At 52.4% G+C, this 25,815-nt stretch overlaps 1 protein-coding gene across 1 annotated transcript in view; it reads right to left on the reverse strand.

The window, feature by feature from the left end:
• The window catches only part of RSPO4 (R-spondin 4), a 41,785-nt gene extending 17,662 nt beyond the window's left edge, over positions 1-24,123 (reverse strand). Inside the window, exon 1 of the mRNA XM_047770343.1 lies at positions 23,955-24,123. Coding sequence (XP_047626299.1) covers positions 23,955-24,033 — 79 coding nt within the window. The 5' untranslated portion in view covers positions 24,034-24,123. The remainder of the gene's footprint in view (positions 1-23,954) is intronic.
• Between the last annotated feature and the right edge of the window lie 1,692 nt (positions 24,124-25,815).

Genomic DNA, 25,815 nt, shown 5'->3' on the forward strand with positions numbered 1-25,815 from the left:
GGCTTGTTTTGTTTTGTTTTGTTTTTTGGCCATGCCTGCTACATGTTGAAGTTCCCGGGCTAGGGACTGAACCCGTGCCACAGCAGTGACTTGAACCACAGCAGACAGTGTCAGATCCTTAACCCGCTGCACCATCAGGGAACTCCCAACCAGGAGCGCTTGTCGACACACAGATGGCTGGGCCTCCCCCCAGAGCTGCTGATTCAGTATGTCTGGGCCGGGCCTGAGCCTCCGCCCTGCCAGCAAGTTCCCAATTTAAGAGCACAATAAGGTTAAGAGCCAGACTGCTTGGGTTCAGATCCCAGATTTGCCCCTTCTCCTTGCCCATGTGACCTCGAACTAGTGCCTTCACCTCTCTGTGCTTCAGTTTTCCCGCGTGTGAACTAGGAATCATACCAACCACCCTTACAGTTGGCCTGCACAGGCACTTAGCAAGGGTCTCAGTACCCTCGCCACCCGCCACGCCTCCAGTGGCGTGTGCCATCTTGGACTTGCTTTGGCAATCGGTGCAGAACTTCTCATGTGATGTCAACATTTTGGGGGCAGAGTTTCCTCATAATTGGGGTGTGCCCAGGGAAGTGTGTCTTGCATGAGAACATCGTGTGTCATGGGGGACTAAAGGATTTAACACAGCTGTCCGGAAGGACTCCCCGGGGGTGAGGAGGATGGGGAAGAAGAAAAAGAGACCATTCCCGCTCCGCCAGCGCCTCAAGGCAGTGCAATCTGAGGAGGACCGGGCCTGCCCCGAGCCCTGCTCAGCCCTGGAGAAGGATCCAGAACCATGCAAGGGGCCCCACGCAGAGACTGACGGGCAGCACAGCCTCCGATCCCTGCCTGGCAGTGGGGGAGGCATGTCACCGATGACCAGAGGAAATAAACAACATCTGGGCTCCCGTCTGCCTGCTCAGATGGCCACATATGGGAGGCAGTCACTGTCCCTGGAGGCAGGCTCAGAGGACCCCCAGGCACATTCCTGCCTCGGGGGCAGATTGCACCATCCCCAACAAGGCATGGGCCCGGGAGATGACTCCTGGTTGGGAGACTCCCCGGGGGGTATGGGGATGCTGAGATGATCTCAGCTTTGCAGCACGACAAACCACCATTTTCTGGCTGGGTGATCTCAGGCGAGCGGCTTCTGAACCTCGGTCTCCTCCTCCGCAAATTGGGGACCACGGCAGCGACTGCCACCCAGGCCTTTGTGAGTTCATGCATGCAAAGTACTGAGCGCCGCTCACACGCAGAGGAAGGAGCACTATTTTATTTTTTATGTTTTTGCTTTTTAGGGCCACACCCGCGGCATATGGAGGTTCCCAGGCCAAGGGTAGAGTTGGAGCTGCAGCTGCTGGCCTACGCCACAGCCACAGAAATGCCAGATCCAAGCCAAATCTGTGACCCACACCACAGCTCATGGCAACACTGTGTCCTTAACCCACTGAGTGAGGCCAGGGATCAAACCCGCATCCTCATGGATCTTGGGTTCGTAACCTGCTGAGCCACAATGGAAACTCCCTAATTTTATTTTTTTAATTTAATGTAGTTAATTTCTTTATGGCTGCCCCTGGGGCATATGGAAGTTCCTGGGCCAGGGAGTGAATTTGAGCTGTAGCTGCCAACTACACCACAGCTACAGCAATGGTGGATCCTTTAACCCACTGTACTGAGCCAGGGATTGAACCCTAACCTCTGCAGCAACCTGAGCCACTGCAGTCGGATTCTTTTTTTTTTTTTGGCTTTTGTCTTTTTAGGGCTGCACCCACAGTACATGGAGGCTCCCGGGCCAGGGGCTCAATCAGAGCCACAGCTGCTGGCCACAGCCACAGCCACAGAAATGCCAGATCCAAGCCAAATCTGTGACCTACGCCACAGCTCATGGCAATGCCGGATCCTTAACCCATTGAGTGAGGCCAGGGATCAAACCCACAACTCCATGGTTCCCAGTCGGACCTGTCTCTGCTGTGCCACGATGGGAACCCCTGCAGTGGGATTCTTAACCCACTGTGCCACAGCGGGAATTCTGAGCATGATTTTATTACTGGATTCATGGGAGATGCATGGGAGACACCCCAAAGTGCTCTCTTGAGGGCTGGGGCCCAGCTAGGCTCACTCTCCTTCACATTCCCACAGCCCGGCATGTTGTACATGCCCACCTGCCTTTCTTTCTTTCTCTTTCTTTTTAGGGCAGCACCTGTGGCCTATGGAGGTTCCCATACTAGTGGTCAAGGTGGAGCTGCAGCTGCCGGTCTACACCACAGCCACAGCAACGCCATATCTGAGCCATGTCTGCGACCTACACCACAGCTCACAGCAACACTGGATCCTTCACACACTGAGTGAGGCCAGGGATCGAACCTGCATCCTCACGGACACTATGTGGGGTTCTTAACCCGCTGAGCCACAATGAGAACTCCGATGCCCAACATTTCTTAAATGAGTGAATGATGGCTCACCAACCGTCCTCCGGGAGCCTGCTGTCTAGTTGGGAGGACCAGGCTCTTACACTTGAAAGAAAGCTGTCTGCTCACAGAGCTCGGAGCCAAGGACCCAGGCAGCCAGGGGCTGGGCTCAGACTGGAGCCATTGGGGTTGGTTTTCTGGAGAGGCAGATGTGGGGACAAGAGCAGGACTAGTTTGTGTAGGAGGAAGAAAGGTTTCTCAGAGAGGTGACTTATAGAAGTTGGTGGCAGGGAGGGAACTTGGGCAAGGGGCAGGCTGCAAATCCCGGCTAAGGTGTCAGTACCCGACACCAAGGGGTTAATGGGTGGGAACTTTGAGCTATAATAATAATAGGAGCACATCCAAAATGGAATCTTGTTATTCCATCCCCCCCACCCCACCCCAAACCTGCCTCTCTTGTCCCTCTGGGTCAGTGGTCTCTACTCATGGTCAAAAGTCTTGGAGTCAGCTCCCTCTTCTCTTTCCTTCCGGGTCTCACACGTGATCTATCAGAAATCTGTCTGCGCCAGCACCTCCCAATTGTCACTCTTTCTGATCTAGCCACCTTGGCCTCATCCTTGCAGCTCCTCAAACATGCCAAGACCACTCCCACCTCAGGGCCTTTGCACTTGCCCTTCCCTCTGCCTGAAATTCCCTTCCCACACTCATCTCCAGGGCTCACCCCCTCAGGTCTCTGCTGGAATGTCCTGTTCCCTGTGGGACCACCCTGACCCCCTCACCTGAGGCAGCACCCATCCTTGCATCCTGTCTCGTCCTGCTTTGCTCTTGGGTATTTACCCTCACCCAACATGGGACATATTTGTTTGGTTTGGTTTTTTCTTTTTAGGGTTGCACCTGGAGCATATGGAAGTTCCCAGGCTAGGGGTCAAACTGGATCTGCAGCTGAGGATGCAGCCACAGCAATGCAGGATCGAGGCCACATCTTGAGACCTATGCTGAAGCTTGCGGCAACGCCTGATCCTTAGCCCACTGAACGGTGCCAGGAATCAAACCCACGTTCTCATGGACACTATGTGGGGTTCTTAACCCACTGAGCCACCATGGGAACTCCCGTTTGAGGTGTTTTGTTTTGTTTTTGTCTTTTTTTCCTAGGGCTGCACCCGCGGCATATGGAGGTTCCCAGGCTAAGGGTCTAATTCGAGCTGTAGCCTCTGGCCTACACTCACAGCCACAGCAACGCCAGATCCGAGCCGAGTCTGTGACCTACACCACAGCTCATGGCAATGCTGGATCCTTAACCCATGGAGCAAGGCCAGGGATCGAACCTGCAACCTCATGGTTCCTGGTCAGATTCTTAACCACTGAGCCATGACAGGAACTCCCTGTTTGAGTTTTTTGATGTCTCTGACCCACCACTGAAAGGTGAGCTCTAGGAAGGCAGGGAAAAACCACAGCACCCTGCTCAGGCTCTTCAGCGCCTTGCTTTGCTGGCTTAAGTTATCTTTTTATAGCTGCTTACCATTCCGTGTAGAGATGCTGTGAAACACATTTAGGCACTATTATCATACCCACTTCAGAGAAGAGGAACTGAGGTCCAGGGCAGTGCGGCTGCTTGCCCGAGGTCACTTAGTAAGAGGTATACTGGATAAGGAGACCCAGGCAGTGTGACTGCAGAACCTGAAGGGTTAATCTCAAGGTCACTCAGCCTCCTGGCTGTCAGTGTAGCCCCATGCCTCTTTTAATCCTCCACACAGAATAAGGGCTCCTCTTGCTAAGGCCCAGGGCTGTGCTAAGGCCATTGCCTCCTTCGATGTCCATTTGACCTTGACCGAGACAGGAAAATAGCCAAACAGTGGCAATACAGGTTGTCCCAGGACTGACCCCCCTCCTCCTCTTCTGCACCTCTCATTCATTCTCCCTCATCCTGCAGAGCAGATCCGTACATGTCTGTTCAATCAGGGGGTGAAATGCCTGTTTCTCTGTCCTGTGAGTCCCCTCTAAACTCTCATTTCCTTGTCACCCATCTTGGCCCCGGAGGCTCCTGCTTGAAATCCACACAGAATCCTTTGCAGACACAGGCTTCCCTGAGCAGAGGGGAGGGGGGGGCCAGGGTTCACATCCACTTCTGTTGTCTCCCAGCCAGTGGTGATCCTCGGATTTAAATGCACAGCAGAATCACTGTCACTGGTTATTAAAAGCAGAGGCATGGCCACCTTTCCATAGATGCTGTTGGTTTATTGTTGGTGATGTGCCTGGTTTCACATGTGAACGAACTCTAGTGATCTTGTGTGATCTTCAGAATCTGCCCCATTAGATCCGCCAGGACTTCCCAAACTCTAATGAGTACACAAAGTGTCCAGGGATCTTGGGTTCAAAAGTGGATTCTGATGCTATAGGTCTGGGGTGGGGCCTGAGGTTCTGCTTTTCTACAAATCTCCCTGGAGATGCTGATGGTGTTGGGCCTCCAGACCATGTTTTAAGAAGCGAGGGAGTTCCCATTGTGGCTCAGCAGTAATAAACCCAACTAGTATCCGTGAAGACAAGGGTTCGATCCCTGGCCTCGATCAGTGGGTTAAGAATCTGCCATTGCTGTGAGCTGCGGGGTAGGTTGCAGATGAGGCTGGGATCTGGGGTTGCCGTGGTTGTGGCGTAAACCAGCAGCTGCAGCTCTGATTAGACCCCTAGCCTGGGAACGTCCACATGCCGCAGGTGCAGCCCTAAAAAGACAGGAAAAAAAAAGAAGAAGAAGAAGAAGAAGAAGAAGAAGCAAGGAGACAGGTGTTGTTACTTTTCCTCATCTTACCGAGGAGGGAAACCAAGGCTTGAAGGCCAACAACTGTAAGTGGCAGAGCTAGACAGCGTCCCCAAATTCTACTGTGTCACAGTGCCTGGCTTTGATGGCCTGAGGATGGATGAGAGGTCAGGTTGATATTTAGAAGGGGCAGCTTGACTCCTCTTGTACCACTCACAGGAGGAGTATTTTCCTATGTGGCCCAAGGTGGGGACAGTCTGTGGCCAGCCCAGCATGGCTGGAAGGGGAGGGGCTGGGTTCGCGTGTGCCTGAGCATGTGCGTGACTCTGGGACAGTGGCAGGTGTGTGCTGACGCTCCCGTGGAAAGGGTTCCAGTGCCCAGGGGTTGAAGCATGGCAAGGCCTTGCCCGCACTGCCCCTGCCCGGCCCTCCTGCCAGGGCTTCCTCCCCCACCAACCCAAATTGCCACTTTCCCATCTTTTAGCAACCCAGGCTGGACCCTCCTCAGATGCTGTCTGCCCTCCACGAGCCCTTCATGAAAGGCAGTCATATCTGCGTTCCTGGTGGGAGGTCTGGGGGCCCTGAGCCACCTCCAGAAAATCAGCACTTTTTTTTTAACAAAAAGAATTATTACCGAATTCCTCATCATCCAGTGAGCTGCACAGGGATGGGGTGGGTGGTAGGAGCAGCGGCTGAGACCAAGGTCAGGGGAGGCAGGCACACCCTCTAGGGGCTTCCCCAGGACGCGTGTCCCCAGAGCTTGGCACGACGCTATCCATGAACAGAATTGTCACCAAGCTGCCCTGAGTGGGTACCTGTCGCCAAATCAGTCTGGGGAACTGGCACAAAATTCCCTCGTGTGTGAAAGGGTCATGATATTGTCAGGTATGTGAAATGGTGGAAGGAACTGTCTCGCAATTGTCCCATGTAAAACTGTCACAAGTGTTGAGTATGTGTGGTTGCCATTCTTTGGGAAAAATATGGAGAGGACAGATCCTTTTCTTTTTGTGTCAGAGGAACAGGGTTGCTCTGTGTGTGTGTGTGTGTGTGTGTGTGTGTGTATGTGGCCTTGAACAAGCTGCCGAAGTTCTCTGTGCCTCAGTTTCTTCTTCCGTGCCAAGTTTACCGGGCTATTTTGAGGATCAAGTGCATGATGCTCACAACAGTGCCTGCACATAGTAGGTGCTCAAAAGGTCTGGCTACATCCACCCCCACTCACCCCACAAATGGAATCTCCTTGAGGCCAGTGCTTCTGGCTTGCTTGTGGCTGTAGGGCTGGTACCTGGTACACAGCAGGTGCTCAATGAAAACTTGTGGGCTGGGGACTGGATTCAGATAAGTCCTGGCTCTGCCCACAGTGGGGCCATCTGGCTGTGTGGCCTCAGGCAGGTCTCTCGCCTCTCTGATCCTCTCTGAGCCCGCCATGGGTGCTAAAAGGGCCCTAAGAGCTGGGTATAAAATGCCCAGCAGTACAGGAGGCAGGAAATACTGGCTGTTAATTCCTCCCCTCCCTCCCTCCCCCTGACCCAGGGAGTTCATGGTTCCTGGGCTCCTTGTGGCTGTGGGGGCCTCTTGTGGCTCTTGGGAGGCTATGAAGGCTTCAGCTTTGGCCCTGTGGGAAGACCTTACAGCAGTTAGGACCTGGCAGGACATGTCCAGCTAATCTGGAGACCCGATACCACATCTAGGGGGAGCACCCAGACCAGGAGCCCCCCCACAAGCCCCAGGGAGGGTGAGTCCCAGGATCCCACAGAAGGTGGGGGAACTTCCTGAGAGGAAATGAGAGCCCATGGTTCCTAGGATGCACATGATTGCAAGGTGCCAGGTTTTGCCATTTGCTCCACAAACTACTTGCTTCCCCCCGCGTGCTGAAGACCCGCCATGAGCAGAGTGCGGGGCTAAGAGCTGGGGGCTTCTGGGGACTCAGGCTCACTGTGTGACTTTATTTATTTATTTATTTATTTTGGCCCTTTCTAGGGCCACTCGCGCAGCATGTGGAGGTTCCCAGGCTAGAGGTCTAATCAGAGCTGTAGCCATCAGCCTACACCAGAGCCACAGCAACTCCAGATCCAAGTGGCGTCTGCAACCTACACCACAGCTCATGGCAATGCCAGATCCTTAACTCACTGAGCAAGGCCAGGGATCAAACCCACAACCTCATGGTTCCTAGTTGGATTCGTTAACCACTGCACCACAACGGGAACTCCACTGTGTGACCTTTGGCAACTTACCTCATCACGCCAGGCCTCCATTTTCCCAGCAGAAAAAACAGGGATTGGTTGGGATTTTTATTTTATTTTATTTTGGTCTTTTTAGGGCCACACCTGTGACATATGGAAGTTCCCAGGCCAGGAGTCGAATCAGAGCTGTAGCTGCTGGCCACAGCCACAGCCACAGCAACGCCAAATCCAAGCTGTGTTTGCGACCTACACCATAGCTCATGGCAATGCCAGATCTTAACCCACTGAGCAAGGCCAGGGATCTAACCCACACCCACACGGATACTAGGTGGGTTCGTTACAGATAAACCACGATGGGAAATCCTTAGGGACTGGTCTTGATAAAGGGCTTTCAAACTTTTCTCTTCCAAGAAAGCTTTCTTTTTCCCAAGATGGGATGTGATGTGGGAACCCAATTAACAGGGCAGGTGAGAGCTGAGGGGCTTTGACGGAGGCCTGTGGGGGGTGAGCAGAAGGATCTGGAGCCAACGCTCTTGGTGCCCTTTGCCCACTTCCAGGGGTGTCCCCTGACAGCATGGATACTCTCTAACGACCTTCAAGCCCCAAAGTCCCACCACGTGAATGCAGTGGAGAGGCAGGGTAGCCTCATGGAGCAGTTAAGTCGGCCTCTGCAAGCAGACAGCCTGGATGCAAATCCTAACCTAAGCCTCAGTTTCCCCATCTGTAAAATGGGCATATCCATTGTCCTCATGTGCTGCTGTGAGGGTTCAGTAAGTTGGTGCGTCTGACATGCTCAGTATAGAGTTTGGTAGATGGGGGGGTACAATGGGGTACCCGTGAGCAGTGTGGAGCTCTTTCAAGGCCAGACTCTGTTGCAACCCTGTGAGATATTATTATCTCCTCCTAAAGACAAGGAAGTTAAGGCACAGAGAAGGTAAGTAAGTTGTCTAGGATCACACAGCTGCTGAGTGACAAGCTGGGATTGAAAGCCAGGCAGTCAGTAACTGGTAGCTATTATTAAAGCCTAGGGAGAATCTGGCTCCTGAAACATGTCCCATATAAACACCCCCTTACAATTAAGTCCTAAGGAAGCTTTGGCCATCAGCTCCCAGCACAGAGAAAACCTGGGGCTCCAGTGCCAATGAGCATCCAAGGAGGGGGCTGGGCTTCAGCCCAAAGAGGGGGCTAGGCTTTAGCCCTGGACCCTATCGGGGGTTCCAGGGACAGTCTTAGCCCCTTTCAGCCAGTACCTGGAGAACTGGAGGTTCCAAGTGGTAATAGAGTTGGGAATCCAGTTTGGACACAGGGGGAAGCATCTTTAGGGCTACTCTTCTGGGTCTGCTCTCTCCCCACAGACTCCCCTCTCTCAAAACCTTGTAGAAGAGAGAGCACCCTAGGCGTGGACTCATCCCAAGTCTATGGGTCCTCAGACAAGTCCCTCCCTGTCTCTGGGCCTCAGTTTCCCCATCTGTCCAATGGACGATTGAACTTACTGTTTGTAAGGACCCCCCAAACCACCCCTCCACCCATCTGCCCAGCCCTCCAGCAGGTATTTCTTGAAGGCTGACAAGGTACCAGGCCCTTGTCTAGACTCCAGTGAAAACCAGAAACAAAATCTCTTTTCTTTTGATGTATTTGACAAAGTGAAAAGACAAATCACAGAGCTGTGGGAACATTTCAGAAAGATGCACAAAGTGATACTAGATGGGTTGTGAGGCCACCACAACAGCGGCGAAGTGAGACACGGCTGTTCTGCTTCCCTTCTTCTGGGGGATGATGCACAGGGGACAGAGGGAGGGAGGATGGGCAGCACCCCCCCCCCCGCCCCCCGCCAGGGATCAACAGAGTAAGGAGGCAAGTCAATGATGGGGAAGGAGAGAGCTCTGAGTTAGAGCTGTGGTTTTATTTATTTGTTCGTTTATTTGTCTTTTGCCTTTTTAGAGCCACATCTGCGGCATATGGAAGTTCCCAGGCTAGGGGCTGAATCAGAGTTGTAGCCACCGGCCTACACCACAGGCACAGCCAGGCCAGATCCAAGCTGCATCTTCAATCTACACCACAGCTCACGCCAATGGTGGATCCTTAACCAGCTGAGTGAGGCCAGGGATTGAACCCGCATCCTCATGGTTGCTAGTTAGGCTGGTTAATCACTGAGCCTCCCAGATCTGTGGTTTTAAAATTTAGCACCAGATTAGAGCTTTTAAAACCAGGAAAAACTCTTGAGACCTCCTCAAAGTTAGTAAGGATTGGGTTTTAGAGATATAACAGAATGGGGGGGGGGGTGAAGAGAGAACAAAAGTCATGTTTGTGACCCTCTGTTACATGATCAGTCTGATCATTTAGCCCATTACACACAAAGGAGGCCGAGGATTACCATCCTTAATATACAAAGAGCTCCTTAAATTAAATTAAAAAGGAGAAAAACCCAAGGTGTGAAAATGGGCAAAAATACTACAAGCAATTCAAAGAAGAAAGAGAAATGGGCCACTAACCTCATGAAGAGCTGGTCCACTGTACTAATAACTTTTCAAAATGATGTTTAGAACAAGAATGAAATATTATTACTTGTGACCTGCCAGAAAGGCAAAGTAAAAGAATGGCAACCTCCCCTGCTCACTTTCTAGAAGCATTTGGGCAGTGTCTATTAAAGTTTGAACTCTGTAGCATGGGGGCAGGGGTATTTTACAGGTGATGCCCTGAGGCTCAGAGAGTGGCAGACACACGGTGGGTCCAGGAAGGCAGGGCTGGAATCCCAGTCTCTGGATGGGTGCTTTTGGCTTTTTCCCTCTGGCCAGTAGGCCCTCCTGTCTGGCCTTGTGAACAGCCTGGTCCCTGGCCTGACTTGGGAGGCCAGACCTGCTATTCCCATTGCTGCACCACCTTTGGGACTGAGGGTGGCTGGAGCCTTGCTGTTCCAGGTGACACATCTTCTATCGTCACCCCTTCCCCACCATAGATGGGGCTCCCAATCAGTCCTGCTCAGCAGTGAGGCACAGACCAGAGGTGGGAGCCCTAGGTTGGGATCAGACAGCGCTGCCATTAAAGCCCAGTTCACACTTCACTCCCTATTTATAGGGACAGTTATTTAACCTTGGTTTGCTCAGATGTCAGATGGAGGCCACCACCCACTCACTGGAAAGCCTGCTCCTGCCACAAATAGGTATCAAGGGCCTACTATGTGCCAAAGACTGCTCTAGGCACTGGGGATACATCAGCGGACAAGCCAGGCCTTCCCCTCATGGAGTTTGAATCCTAAGGGGGAGAAGAGAGCATTTGAGATAGTGAAAGGGAGTGAATGAAAATCAACAGAGGGAGGAGAGGAGAGCAGTCTGGGCCACAAGCTAGGGCTTGCTGACACATACAAAGAAAGCCTTCTTGGCAGAGGGAATGGCAGGTACCAAGGTCCAGGGACTAGAAAGAGCTTAGCATGGCAGAGGGCAGTGAGGCCAAAGCACATGGACTGCTTGGAAAGGCGGATCAGCCCAGACCCAGGTGGTGGGCTCAGAAGGAGGGTGGGTGGTGCTGGTTTTTCCTGGAAGCAAGCCGGGCAGGCACTGTGGGGTGCAGGCCGCCGAGTGTCTGCCATCCTCAGAGCACCCTCTGGGCTGAGCAGAATGGACGGTTGGGGGAGCTGGGAGCTCAGGGCCAAGACCTGCAGTTCCTCAGGGCGTCTGGACCAGCAGACAGAAAAGTCTTGTTCGTGGGCTCTTATGAGAATTAAAAGGTATGTGGCCTGGTCCGGGGTGCGGCATGTAACTGGTGTTAGCAGGTCTCAGCGACCTAAAGGGACCTGATCATTCACTCCCGTGACTGTGTCTACTCCACAGCCTCCTCCGGAGATGGCTGAGTGACTTCTGCTCCTCCTTGTCACTGGTTTGGGTGACCTACTGTGACCTCCTGATTGTCACAGGCCACCAGGACGCGGTACTCATTTGAGATTCCTCTTTTTTTTTCCCCCCTTTTTTGGCCGTCCTGTGGCATATGGAATTCCCAGGCCAGGGATCAGATCTGAGCTACGCTGCAGCCCTGGATCCTTAACCCACTGTGCCAGGCTGGGGATCAAACCTACATCCAAGTGCCCCAGAGAAGCTGCCAATTCCACTGCGCCACTGTGGCAACTCCTCCTCTGCTTGTTTTAAGCCACCTTGCTGTTCAGTTGCTCTCTACACCTGCTGCACACTTGAGGCCCTGAAGCTGGGGTGGAACCCAAGGCCCTGTCTGGATGGTTCCCTAAGTCACTCTGGAAGGTGAGACTAGGTGGTGAGTCACAGTGATACCTGCCCAGGTCAGGACCCCAGACCAACTGCCCAACCCCAGGAAACGGGAGATGGGAGACAGTGCTGGGCAGACGGGGGTCCAGGTCACTTACACTTGGGTTTGAATCCCAGCTCTGTCACCTTGACCCTGGGACATCTCTTTTACCTCTCCGAGCCTCAGCATCTCAGCCACAAAATAAGAACATGCTATCGAAGAGTCGCCTGGAGAATAAAAGGAGATAATAACCCGCAGAGCACTGAGCCACGTGCCTGGCTCATACGCTAAGGACTCAGAAATGGGAACCAAATTTATCCTCATGCTCTGCCCTGGGTTCAGCTCACCAACTCCTGGCACAGTGAAAAAGAGCCCTGGCTTTGGATCTCCAGCCGGGCTTCCGAACCAGACTCTATGGGGGCTGTGGAAACCCGGACAAGTGGCTTCACCCATCTGGAACGTACTTTCCTCTTCTGTAAAATGGGTCCTACCTCCTAAGGTTGTGGGTAATACACACAAATCACCTGGCACATAGTAGGTGCTCAAGAAATGGGATGATGCCAGTAGGGAGAAGCTGAATGGAAGAAAGGGACACAGGCACAGTGTGTGGTGGGGTTCTACCCTGGAAACTTCTTGTGGTCCTGGGGCACCATCTCCACTACCCCAGAACCCAGGCAGTCAGGGGGACCTAAGCTTGCAGGGCCTGGAAATGCAACACCCACCGTTTATGGGTCTCAGTTTCCTCATCTGCAAAATGGGAACCATTATCCTTCTTGCCCATCATCTAAAACCAGGATTAAAGGCTGGAATCAAGATGAGCAGCCACAGCCAGAGATGCTGGTCTCTGTGAACTCCTGCAGATCCTCTGAGGGACCAGGTCTGCAGATGGGCAGAACCAGGCTGATGCTGGCTGAGCGTGTGCAGCAGGCAGGACCCTGTGCTACCAAGTCCTCGTGTTAAATCCCTGCAAACCCATCACAGTCCTGCACAGCTGGGCCACACTTACCCCATTTTTATGGATGAGAACACTGAGGTTCAGAGAGGTGAAGTGGTTGACCCAGGAACTCACAGGAGGGAGTCAGGTGGGATGCAAACCAGAGCCCTGGCTCCTAACTGCTGGGAGCTGCGCCTGCCTGGCGGCCTGTTGGTCGCTCCCTGCTGACTCATGCCCAGTGGCTCTCCAAAAGCAGAGAAGTGCCATTGAAAGTCATACGCCTCTTGGGCCTGAGCCTCACCAGAGGGGGCCCCAAGCTGTTTTCAGGGACAAATAGGAGGAGGAGAGAGAGGGCTGCAGGAACAACTCAGTGGTCTTAAATCTGAAACTGTCTGCACTGCAGAAGGAGCCCGTAACCTCATCCCCAGGCCTTCAGTAAAGTCTGCATCACCCACAAATGTCCTGAGTACCTGGTTTCTTTTCTTTTTCATTTACCAGGGAGACGGCTGGAGGGGCAGCTGTTGATGCAAGAGAACAAGATGATCAATGAACTGAAGGCCAAAGCAGCCCTGGGAGAATGTAAACCATTGGTGAGGAAGCTCAGCTCGTGGGGAGGACGTCAAGCCAGCTTCTCCAGCCAGGGCTTTCTGGCTGACACCTCTCCTACTTACTCTGTTGGGCCTGTCACCTTCCTCAGTCTGTGGCCCTCCAAGGACAGGGTCCAGCTGACAGCAAGTGTTCAACAGGTATGTGCTGGCTGAGATGCAGTGACCTGAGGAACATCCAGGAATGAAGGTGGACAGAGAAGCAACGCCCCATCTGAGAGTTTCAGGAGTGACCTGGGGAAGGGCTGGAGACTGCTGCATCAGGACTGTTCACACTCGTCAAGGAAAAATTGCTTGTGGGAAAGGTGGTGGCCCAAAGGAGAGAAAATCATGTGCTCACACCATTCTCATGAGACTTTTTTTTTTTTATTTTTAGGGCCGCACCTGTAGCATATGGAGGTTCCCAGGCTAGGGGTCGCATCTGAGCTATAGCTGCCAGCCCACACCACAGCCACAGCCACACCAGATCCGAGCCGTATCTGTGACCTACCACAGCTCAAGGCAACACCGAATCCTTAATCCACTGAGCGAGGCCAGGGATTGAAACCGCATCTACATGGATAATAGTCAGGCTCATTACTCCCCTCATGAGAGCTCCTTACCAGGACTTTTTGTAAGATCAAAAAGCTCAGACCATAAGGCAGAAGAACTCCCCGCCTACTTCCTATCAAAAAAACCTCCAAGGCATTGACTACATGAACAGCCTCATAAGTAACAATTTCAATTTTCCAAGGACAATGTTAGCAGCTGGGAATCGGGCTGAAGAAAGATCTCTTCCATGTCAAAATCAACAAAATCAACAGGGAATTAATATGTAGGTAAAACAAGGACGTCCTATAAACTAGTAAGAAAAATTCAGGAAACCCAATTGAAAAAGTTGGCAAATAAAAACATAATAACATTTTTTAAATTAAAAAAAGCAAAATTAAGATTTAAAATGAAAAAATTGAATAAAATAATTAAAATTAATAAAAATTTTAACTAAGACGGCATTTTAAAACTAAATTAAATAAAATAAAAACAGAAAAATAAAATGCAAGAATAAAATTAAAAAATACATCTGTAAATTTAAATAAATGACCTTAAAGTTAATAAAAACGAAAACTTTAAAATGTTTAAATAAAATAAAAATGAAAAATTTGATAATAAGCAAAATAAATTTTAAGAGTGAAATAAAAAACTGGCAATTTACAACTATTTCAAAAACAAAGAAAGGAATTCCTATTGTGTCTTAAGTGGGTTAAGGACCTGACGGTGTCCCTGTGAGGATGTGGGTTCAATCTCTGGCCTCCCTCAGTGGGTTAAGGATCCAGCATTGCTGTTTGCCTTAAGCTGTGGTGTAGGTCGTATACACGCCTTAGATCTGGTGTTGCCCCAGCTGCAGCTGCACTTCGACCCCTAGCCCAGGAACTTCCATGTGCTGCAGGTACAGCCGTAAAAAGGAAAGAAAAAAAAAAAAGAGGAAAAACAAGAACATTATCAGCGCGACTGACGCTGATAATGTGCTATGAATTAAGTCTGATTGACTCAAAGGCCTACCAGAAGCCGGGCAGGAGGGGAGGAGGAAGGAAAAGCATGTCTGCAAAGCAGCATCTGACCGAGTTTTTCCATCCTGCCGTAGGCAGAGGGCAGGACGTCAGGCTCCTCCATGGCCTCATCCACAGTCATCACATCATTTATACAGCACCACACACACACAAACACACCCTTCCATCTTTGCTGCTGTTCCTAGAGGAGTGAACAGAGGCTCAGAGAGCATGAGTCACTGGACCATAGACACCCAGCACTTAGGACCCAACGCTTTGAACCTGGTATCCCCCCAAAATAACTTTCTTTCGGAGACTTAGGTCTACTGATGACTTTCAAACCACAGGCAGGAGCATGTCTGACATCAGGTTCCAACCTTCCCATGATGCATATGACCGTTGTCACCACTTATTAGCACCCGCCATCTCCCAGGGGGGTTACACGCATAATTCTGGTCTTCAGGACAACCCAGTGCTACCGATGCAGTGATCGCCCTCGTAGTACTGACAACATTGAGATTCAGGAGTGAACTATTTTCGCCCCAGCACAGCAGCAGCAGAGCTGGGGGCTGAGCTCTGGCCCAGATCCCACATTCCCTGCCCGGCACTGGACCCCCTTCATCCTCACTAACTGGGTGCTCACTCGGTGCTAGGGATGCATTTCATGCCTCATTTTTGCAAAGGAGCCGGCAGAGGCGCAGAGAAAGAGGTGACCTGCCCAAGATCACTCAGCTGGTGAGCGGTAGGGCCCGTGGCCTTCGTGACAGCCTGCTGGCCTCCCACTGTTCATCTGGGACTCGCTAGAGACAGCTGCTTGCCAACACCAGAGCAGGCTGCAGAAGGGCAGTTGTGACATTCCTTTCTGGGTGGCTCCACCCCTGCGGATGTGGGCACTGCTGTCAGGCTGCAGGGAAAGTGGAGGCTTCTGGCAAAAGGGAGTGGCTTCCTTATGTGGTCTGGGTCGCCTGGGCTTGGGAATGCCTTTCTTTTGAGCTGGTGAAACAGAACCCCCCAACCTGCGATGGTGGCACAGAGGAGCCCCCACCGCGGGACACAGAGCAGGGGCCCTAGGAATCATGTGGCGTTACAAGAAATCGTGCCTGGGGAAGGCGGTGGTGGCCTCGCCTGAGGCAGCAGTGCCCCAGATGAGCTTCATCCATGCGCTGGGAACCAGATCATTCCCTCCAGGACCTGGAGGAATCCCCAGGGGTGGGGTCAAGGATGTGTGTGTCCTGGGTGGTGCAGACTGCTGCGCGAGGCTAAGAACGGAGGCTCTGGCCACGGAGACCTGGAGGCACATTCCCCACCCTGGCTGTGTGCCCTTGGCAAGTCGACTGCCCTCTCTGAGTTTGGAGGGGCTCTGTAGAATAATAGGATCCAATCACCCCATGCACTATCATCTGGATGAATCGGGAGAAGGCTGGGCAGGGCGGCTATGCACCCAACCTTTGGAATGGATTGTCTGGGTTTAAGTCTTGGCTTTGCCAAACTTACTTGCCAAGCAACTGGACTGAAACATACGAAATCGCTAATATTTGGCTGTTTTCGACATACAAAAATGACTATTTCATATATTTCAACTAACCCCCCCCCCTTAATTCAGTTCTCTCCGTAAAATGTGGCTAATAACAATCCCTTCACAGATTGCTGTGAGGATTAAATAAGGCTGGGAAGCAACTGAGCTCAGAAGTCGGAGCTGGGGCTTTGGGACCAGGAAGATTTGAACGTGGCCGTGTGACCTTGGGAAAGTCACTTAACCCCTCTGAGGCTGGTTTTCCGTTATTAAAATAGGGATAATAATAGTACCCACATCACAGGTTTATTAGGGGAATTTAGTCAGTTCACATGTACCATGCGAGGGCCTGACATTGTTAAATAAAATAAAACAACCCAGGTAACATCTGGCAGAGAATAAATGCTTAACCATAAAACCAAATCACAAAGTGACTTTTCTAAACCCTTGATGCTGGTGAAAAACCGTTATTTTTAAAGAAACAAATGAATGTTTTAAGGAACATAGATGCGTGTAGATATGTACACGAGGGCTGTGTTCCTCAGAGCCTGGGGCTGCCCTGTGTCCTGACAGTGTCCACTGCCTGGGGCTCTGAGGGAAGGACGGGCCCCATGGCCTTGGGGGTCTGTGTGCCGCACAGGCCTCCACCAGGGCCCGCTCAGGGAGCCGCACGGCCAAGCTCACACACAGACCCCCGTGTGGCACTCAGATAATTCGAGAGGACCTTACAAGGCTCCTGGACCCCAGGCTGGCCTCTGGTTATGCAGAAACCTCTGCAGACAATCTTCACGCTATGAAAGCCCTCTGGGTTCCAGCCTCTCATCTAACGAGCATTCTAGGCCTGGGAGAAAGGCGAAGCAGACCGAGCATGCCCCAGTCATGTGGGGGAAACTGAGGCTCTGAAACGATCTAGGTTTTAGGCTCTGGAGCAAACTGGCTTCTTCTGCCTATCAGAGCCACTCTGACCCCCTCCACCTCTCCTGCATCCTCACCTCCACCACCCCCAGGTGGGCCATCTTTACATGAGATACTTCCTCGCTGGAGACTCTGTGTTTACTTATTTACTTAGCCTTTTTAGAGCCGTATCTGTGGCATATGGAGGTTCCCAGGCTAGGGGTCCAACTGGAGCTGCAGCCGCCGGCCTAGACCACAACCACAGCAACCCCAGATCTGAGCCGCATCTGCGACCTACACGGCAGCTTACAGCAATGCCAGATCTTTTAATCCATGGAGCAAAGCCAGGGATCAAACCTGAATCCTCATGGATACTAGTCAGATTCTCAACCCACTGAGCCACAACAGGAACTCCGAGGCTCCATTTTTATACCCATGGGTTGTAAAGGTCTCAACTGGCCTTTTCAGCCCTAACAGTCCAATTATTCTACAAGCCTTCTCCGGAATGCCAGAGGGAAAATGAAGGTTGAACTGCTCTGCAAACTGTAAAGTGCTATGTAAATGGGAGGGTGGTTAATGGCAGCATCAGACAGATTTTTCTGGAGCAGTCTATGGTAGGCAGGATTTGCTCCTGTGGTTCTGGAATCAGGAACATTTGCTATGTGACCTTGGGCCAGCCAGTTTTCTTCTCTGAACCAGGCTGCCTCTTCTGTAAAGGAAGAGGGGGCACCTCACATAGCTGAGGGGGGCGGGGGGCGATGCAAAAGGAATAGGCAATGTCTGGTGCTCACCTGCTATACCCCGGCTGCTCAGGGGTGCCTGAGGCAGAAGGATATTTAGGGCCCTGAGGGGTCCTTCCATTTCCAGGGATGAAAATACACCCTGGGGAAAAAAAGAAGAAGAAGAAGAAGGGGGAAAAAAAAAAGCCTTGGGAAAGACATGGCCACCAGATTCAGGGCCATTAGAAATAAGCAAAACTGGAGTTCCCGTCATGGCGCAGCAGAAACGAATCCAACTAGGAACCATAAGGTTGCAGGTTCGATCCCTGGCCTTGCTCAGTGGGTTAAAGATCCAGCGTTGCTGTGAGCTGTGGTGTAGGTCACAGACACGGCTCGGATCTGGCATTGCTGTGGCTGTGGCTGTGGCTGTGGCCGGTAGCAGTAATTCCAATTGGACCCCTAGCCGCCGTGGGTACGGCCCTAAAAAAAAAAAAAAAAAAGAAAGAAAAGAAATAAAGAAGCAAAATGTGTCGTGGGTGATTACTACTTATAAAGGCAGTTGGGTGTCCTGTTTGGAGCTCCAGAGCCAGACTCTCCGGGTTCACAAATTACATTTTTACATCAGTATGCACCCGGTACACAGAGCACACACATACTTATTCACACACACTCTCACACTTTCCCACATCCATGGGCACACACATCTACCCTTGCGTGCACACACGCACACACACACACACAGAGACACCCACTCGTACATTCACATACATGTGTAAGTCAAAACACATTTCTCAAAATAATAATTAATTTTTTTTGGCCATGCCCCCAGCATGTAGAAGTTCTTGGGGCAGGGATAGAATCCACACCACAGCAGTGACCTGAGCCACTGCAGTGACACCACCAGACCCTTTAACACGCTGCATCACAAAAAAACTCTTCAGAATGATAATCTTGCGACACACTCTGGTATTTTCTAAAAACGAGGTTGGCAAACTACAGCCCATGGGCTAAATCTGGGCTATAGCCTCTTGGTATGGCCTGTGAGCTTATAAAGAAAAAAAACAAGGAAGAGCATGTGATAGATCATACGTGGCCCACAAAGCCTAAAATACTATTTAGCCCTTAAAAAAAAGTTTGCCGAGCCCACTCTATTTTATTCTATTCTGTACTGTACTGTTTTGTTCTATTTTACTCCATTTTAGCACGCAAAATGCTAGCTGTGGAGCTCCTGCTGTGGCGCAATGGGATGGGCACAGTCTCTGGCGCGATGGGACACAGGTTCAATCCCCAGCCAAGCACAGTGGGTTAAGGATCCAGGGTGGCTGCAGCTGTGGCTTAGATCACAACTGCAGTTCGGATCTGATCCCTGTCCTGAGAATTCCATGTGCCGTGGGGTGATCAAAAAAATAAAATAAAAGTAAAAATAATTTTTTTTAAAAAAGTATCTAACTCCCCTCCCCCCAAAAAACCCCTAATGCTAGCTGTACTTAATAAACTTATTTTTGCTGCTGGGTTGCAAACCTCAGTTTGAAAAAGCCTGAATCAATGTGAACTTCAGTTTTTTCACTAGATGGAAGGATGGAGAGATGGATGAAGACGTGGTGGCCTGACAGACAGACAAGAGGAGGCAGGGGAACAAAACAAGGTCCCCCTCTCCTGTGACACCTCAGCCAAACAACGTCCCATCTGTGAGTCTCAGATTCCTCAGCTGAGACTAGGACGGCCGCCAACCAGCCACCCTAGGCTTCGCTGAGGAGCCATGGGGCCCCGTCTATGTCATTTTTTTCTGATGGATCCATCCCTGACATCTCTAGGAGAACGGGTGGTGGAGCCCATCTCTGCTGTCCTTGTCCACACCTAGTTTGGGGCCTGGCCCACAGGAGGGGTTTCCATAAATATTTCTTCGTGGCAATGGTGACAGGCCAAGTGGCATCTGAGACCCTCCATGACTAGATTCTGGTCCTGTCTGCAATGGGACCTCCACTTCCCCTGCCACATGGCCCCTCTGGCCCTTCCCACCCAGCCAGACCCTCCCTCCTCCTGCCGGAGTCCCCAGCCCCTACCCTGCTGGCCCCCACTGCCTGACAAATTCCTAAGGCCTGCCCCTCTGATGAGGCTCCTCTTAGATGCCTCTTCCTTGCAGTCCTTGGCACATCACTGGCAGGATTCATTTCCATTTCTCTGCACGGGCTTTGGCGTCTCCAAAATTCTGGGTCCGCATCCCAGCTCGACTGTTGGCAATTCCCAGGCAGCTCCCTGCCCCTTGCTGCACCTCAGCCCCCTTGTCTGGGAAACAGGTGTAACACACACAGCACCACAGCCAGACTGGGTAACCTACAGGCACAGCTCCCAGCCTGTGGCTGGCTCTGAGTGGCCTCAAGGTGGTGGTTGGGCAGGGGTGGGGTGGTCTCCATCCACGGGAGAGGGAGGTGGGACACACCTTGTTCTGAGCCCAGCCACGGCCCTGACCTGGGGACCAGAAACCTGGATCCCCCCAGTCAGTCGCTGCCCCCACCTCGGGTGCTTGTTTGCCAAGTCTCAGTGGCTCTGTCTGCATGCAGGGGACAGTGCTGCCTGCTGGGCCATCCGCATGGGCCGTTTCAGTTTATGGAGAATTATTATACTGATGCCGCCCGACAAGCTTAGGTGGGCAAAGAAAGTCCTTTTACAGACAAAGAAAGAGGCCCGTAGAGGGGAGAAGTGCTGGGGTGAGATTCAAACCCAGGAGACAACCCCCCCCTGCCCCACTGGCCCAGGGAGCACCCACTCTGCTGTAAAAGGGGAGGGGGAAGTAGTTGACTCCTTATGAAGCACCTACTGTATGCCTTCTGACACCGTCCCTCTGGAATTGTGGTGAATTTGTCCCAAAGAGGAAGTTACAATCGTCCCCATTTCACAGATGTGGAACCCTGGATCAGATGCCTGTGGCCCAGGCAGGAGGTCCCTGAATTCCAGAGCTCCTCCCTCTGCCCTTTGCTGCCTTAGGTCTAGAAGGATCTAAAGATGCTAAGTGAATGTGGGGGACAGTTGCTGCCACCAAGCCCCCTCCCCAGCAGGCCTTGGATGCCGAGGGAAGTCCGTCACGACCTGTCTCCCCCTTGTTGTCTGCATGAAGCTCCGTAAGGAGATGGGGGTCCAGACCTCACCCTGCCCGCCTGCCCCACTGCCAGGATACCCCAGGATGTTTCAAGAGAAACATCGCCATCTGGTTCTGATTCATTTACACTTAATTAATCAACATGTTGTTTTGTAAGAGACACTTGAGATCCAAGAACCTTTCTCGAGGCTTTCCTTTCCGTCCTTCGGGTCTCAGAAAGAGAAAAATTAGGTTTCTTCGAAAAACAATTACCCTGGAGCTTGAGGAAGCCTGGATCTTTGGGAGCTGGTCCCTGAGGGTGACATCTCAGCTGGGGCGGCTGCTGGGCCCAATGAGTGTTCCCTCTGACCTTAGAGAGCAGGCTGGGGCCAAGGACTGGGGCGTGGAAGGGAGGTGAGAGCGAGGAGGTGAGAGAAGGGCAGCCCTCCACATCGGCAGCTCCTCAAGGACAAGCCTCAGGTCTGCTCGCCTGAATGATCCCAAAGTTTCAGCCCGGAGCCTGACACAGTGCCCGCCCTGCAACACTTGTTGAATGGACAAGGGGTGAGGGGAGGGACTGAGGAAAGACGGGAAGGGAGGGAGGAAAAAGAAAAGGAAAGAATTAAAAAAAAAAAGAAAAGAAAAGAGAAAAAAGGGAAGGGAAAAGAAGGAAGGAAAGAAGAGGCCCCGCCAATACCCAGGTGCCTTCCAGAAACATTCTCCTGCAAAGTTAGACCAGAATGTCAAAGCTGGTAAGACGCTCAGGGATCTCCTGTGGAATTTTCCAAGCAGCCGTCTTATGAATAAATGGTCTCTAATCTGTAACTGGTTTGGGAAAGGGGCTCCTCTATCCCCAGCCCCCTCACCACGAATGTGCTAAGTCCCGCAGTCGAGAAATCTGCTCAAACCAGCATCTCCCAAGTCTATTTGGCCAGGACTTCCAGGACCACTTTGAAGAACATGCTACAGGAAGGCTTTTGTGACACCCACCTCCACCCCAGCCCCAGATGCAAGAGATCAGCTACCGTGGGGACAGGCATCACCCATCCCCTGACCCTCAGTGGCAGCGGTAGGCACAGCCATGCCTGACCGAACTGAGCAAGTGGAGATGGAGAGGGATTGGAAATGTTCTTTTCCTTTATTCTTGTGTGTGTGTGTGTGTGTGTGTGTGTGTGTGTGTGTGTGTGTCTTTCAGAGAAGCATCTTAAAGACCTTCTAAAGCAGCTCCACTACACATGGGGAAACTGAGGCTCCGAGAAGGGAAAACCAACCCAGCTCAGGAGACAGCTTCTCAGCGTCATTTCAAACGGACTGGGGTTCAAGTCTGCTTTGCTACCAAACTGTGGTGCAACCTCAGGCAAATCAGTCTCTCTCTCTAAATCTCAGTTTCTCGTCTAAAAAACAAGCATCCCCCCCACCCCGTCCCGCTAGGCTGTTAGGAGTAGTCAAGGACACAATGGACAGGGAAGGAGAGTGACTAATGCACTTGGCTATTCGCTTAAAATACACACTAACTCCTTCTGTCTTACCCACAACCCTGCGAGTTGGATACTCCAGATTATTATTCTGATTTTAAAGAGGAGTCGCTGAGGAGACAGGTTTTTTGTGTTTGTTTGTTTTTCGCTTTTTGCTCTTTTCAAGAACTGAGTAAGAAGATCTTAGAGAGCTTCTACAAGACCTTCAGATGGGTAAACTGAGGCTCAGAGAAGCAAAGCGACTTCCTCAAGGCACTCAGCGGGCAACTGGGGAAGCAGGGACTTGAAGTCGGCAGGTTGACTCCAGAACCCAGGGGCTTGACCACTATACCAGAGACATTCCCAGAGCAATGGTCCCAGGAGGTCTCACCCTCCCCCGGCTCCTATGACCCCTCTGTGGGTCCCTCTGTCCAGTCACATCTGGGGTTGGAGTCTTTGAGGCCACAGCCTCCTTGTCCTGTGGAACCCCACCCCCAGCTCTCCCACAGCCCATCTCTGTGTCCTGTTTCACTCCAGGAGTGACTGTGTCTATTTAGGGCTTTTCATTCAAATGGGCCAGAAGCCCCCAGAGGGCAGACTCTCATTCGCTCTCCTATGTAGTCTTGCTCAGACCTAACAACAGAGCTGGAAAGAAAGAAGAGCCTGTGTCTTCTACTCCGCTGCCGGACAACTCAGCAAAGCCCCTTAGCCTGCCTGAGCCTTGGCACCTGGCGTTTAGAATGGGACAACCCCTATGTCACACGGATAGAGTGGCGATGCCTTCCGTGCCTGGAAAATCCTGAGCACGGTGGCTGGCATTTGGCTGTTACTTCTCAGACTTAAGGCCGAAGGGCTGCTGGCTCAGGTGGCAGACTTGCCTGCTCACCTCCTCAGTCCCACAGGCTCTGCCAACCCTGGCTCCGCACAGACAGCCTCGAACCCACCCCTTGAGGACGTTCGGACTCTGGCAGGGAGCGCTCATGGCACAGGACCCCAAGGTGAGAATGCAAGGGGCCCCTGGCTTTGTGATCCAGGTACATTTAGAATCTGAACTTTGGTTTGTCCTCCCAGGGGCCCCAGGAGATCAAGGTGGAAACACTGAGGCTCTTGGAGGGGCTGGACATCTTCCAGGTCATCCCAGAATAAATGTCTTCGAACTCGTGTCTCTGAGCTCATGCAGCTCATTCCCTCCCCAGAGGAGTACCCACCAAAATCACTGCCTTCTCGGAGGTGACACAGGGAGTCAGGATCTATAACAGGGCTGAGACGAGGGCATCTGGTGCTCTATGTCACCTCCTGGTTCAGCATAGATGCTCAGGATGTTTTCTGAGCCACTCATGCTGTCCCCTAGCCCTGTGCCCTCAAGCCTGCCACCTGAAGCTTCTTGTCCCTGCAAGTTACTTTCCTTCCCCCAGCAATGCCGATACAGTGGGCAGTGAGAGAGTCTTGCCAGCTCCTTCTCTCCCTGGAGAGGCTCTTTGGTCCAGTTTGGCCCTGGGGCCTCAGTCTCCCCATCTGTAAAATGGGATTGACAGCTATCTGGAAGAGTTACCGGCCCAGGGCGCTGGGCACGAGGCAGATGCCCCAAGGGCCACCCTCCCTCCCCGACGCCATCCCGCTGAGCCTGCCCGGCCACCCTGCCGGCTGCTACTCTTACCTTGTTTCTTCCTTCGGTTCTGAGGGAGCATGTCCACCGCGTGGGCGACGAGCAGCAACAGGCAGAGTGGCGCACGCATCTGGGCAGCCTGGTCCCGGCGGGCGCACGGGGCTCCCCGTGAGGCCCGACGGCCCAGCGGCGACCCGGTGGCGGCGCGGCGGGCGCGGGGGCTGCTCCAGGCGCGCCGGGCGCATCCGCGGGGTGCGGGGTCGGTCCCGCCGCCAGGGACCCGCTGTCTGTCCGGGGGCGGGCAAGCCGGGTCGAGTGAGGGCGTCGGCGGAGCCTGGACGCGGAGGGCGGGACGAGGCGGCGCGGCGGGGGCGGCGCGTTAACCCGCTCGCGGCCGGTGCGCAGTGGGGGTGGCGGGGGTCGCCCCGCCGCCAGGAGCCGGGAGGTGGCTTCGTTCCCAAGGGCGCGCTCCGGCGTCGTTCTCGCACCCAAGACGGTCCCGCAGCAAGACACAGATATGGTCCCCACGCCACGCACTCAGGTACAGACGCGCGGAAGCCAGGTGACCCTCCTCCCGCTCCCTCCGTCCCGCTCCCCGCCTGGGATTTTCTTTTCCTACTTTCTCCGTTTCTTGTTTCTCCTGAGCCTCAAAGTGACCAGCACCTCGTAAATTCGCCTCTGAAAGGTCGGGGACCTGGACTGTGTTTCCTCCAACCTTATCTACAGGATGGGAGCAGTTGGTCTCATTTTAACCCTGTCGGAGCCAAATACATCCGCCTTCCCAACCCCCTACCCACGGAAAACGATCACAACAATTATAACACTGTAATTTTTTGAGGCCTATGTGCTTGGCTTTGCTCTAAGCATTTTACTCGTCGTATAACCTTCAACACAATCCAGAGAGGTTCTGTTCTCATTAGCTCCACAGGAGAGGAAAGGGAAGCTCAGAGAGGCGGAGTGACTTGCCCAAGGCCATTCAGCATTTTAGCGATCTGTCTGCGTTTAGTGCCCACACTTTTAGCCACTTCTCTGGGCACAGAGGAACTGGCTCTTGGCACTCTCTTGCTGAACAACTGTCCTTCCTTTTTCCTATGTGTGTGCTTTGATTAAAAAAAAAAAAAAAAAGGAAATGCCATCGCCATTTCATCTTCTCGTCCTCATCCTTAGTGAAGCCCCCAGTGCAATGAGGACATTTGAGGCATGTCAGGGGGAGGGAGACCACAGAGAGTGAAGCAGCCGGCCTTCCGTAGGACTCCACGAGCACTGGCAGACAACATCCAGGGGTCTGGGTGGAATGTCAGAGCCACCCCCGCAAATGGCTCCATTGCACAGATGGGGCCACTGAGGCCTCTGGATTGAAGGTGTCTCTCAGGTAGCCCAGCACGTCTAGGGCAGAGGTGGAATGGGCCAAGTGTCCCAGCATGAGTGGTCCCCTCCACCATAGCCTACAAAGCCCTCTGGTTCATTGGTTAATTTGTTTGTTCTTTCTTTTTCTTTCTTTCTTCCCTTCCTTCCGCCTTTCTCTCTCTCTCTCTCTCTCTCTCTCTCTCTCTCTTTCCTCTTTCCTTTCCTTCCTTCCTCTCTCTCTTTCTTTTTTTCTCTTCTCACAGCTGCACCTGCAACACATGGAAGTTCACAGGCAAGGGGTCAAATCGGAGCTGCAGCTGAGACCTACACCACAGCTTGCAGTAACACCAGATTCTTAACCCACTGAATGAGGCCAGGGATTGAACCTGCATCCTCATAGAAACAACATGGAGTCTTTAACAACATGGAGTCTTTAACCCACAACAAGAACTCTAAAGCCCAGGAGTTCCCATCGTGGCACAGTGGTTAACGAATCCGACTAGGAACCATGAGGTTGCAGGTTCGGTCCCTGGCCTTGCCCAGTGGGTTAACGATCCGGCGTTGC

Source organism: Phacochoerus africanus, chromosome 3 (genome assembly GCF_016906955.1).
Source record: "Phacochoerus africanus isolate WHEZ1 chromosome 3, ROS_Pafr_v1, whole genome shotgun sequence".
In the NCBI taxonomy this organism is placed as follows: domain Eukaryota; kingdom Metazoa; phylum Chordata; class Mammalia; order Artiodactyla; family Suidae; genus Phacochoerus; species Phacochoerus africanus.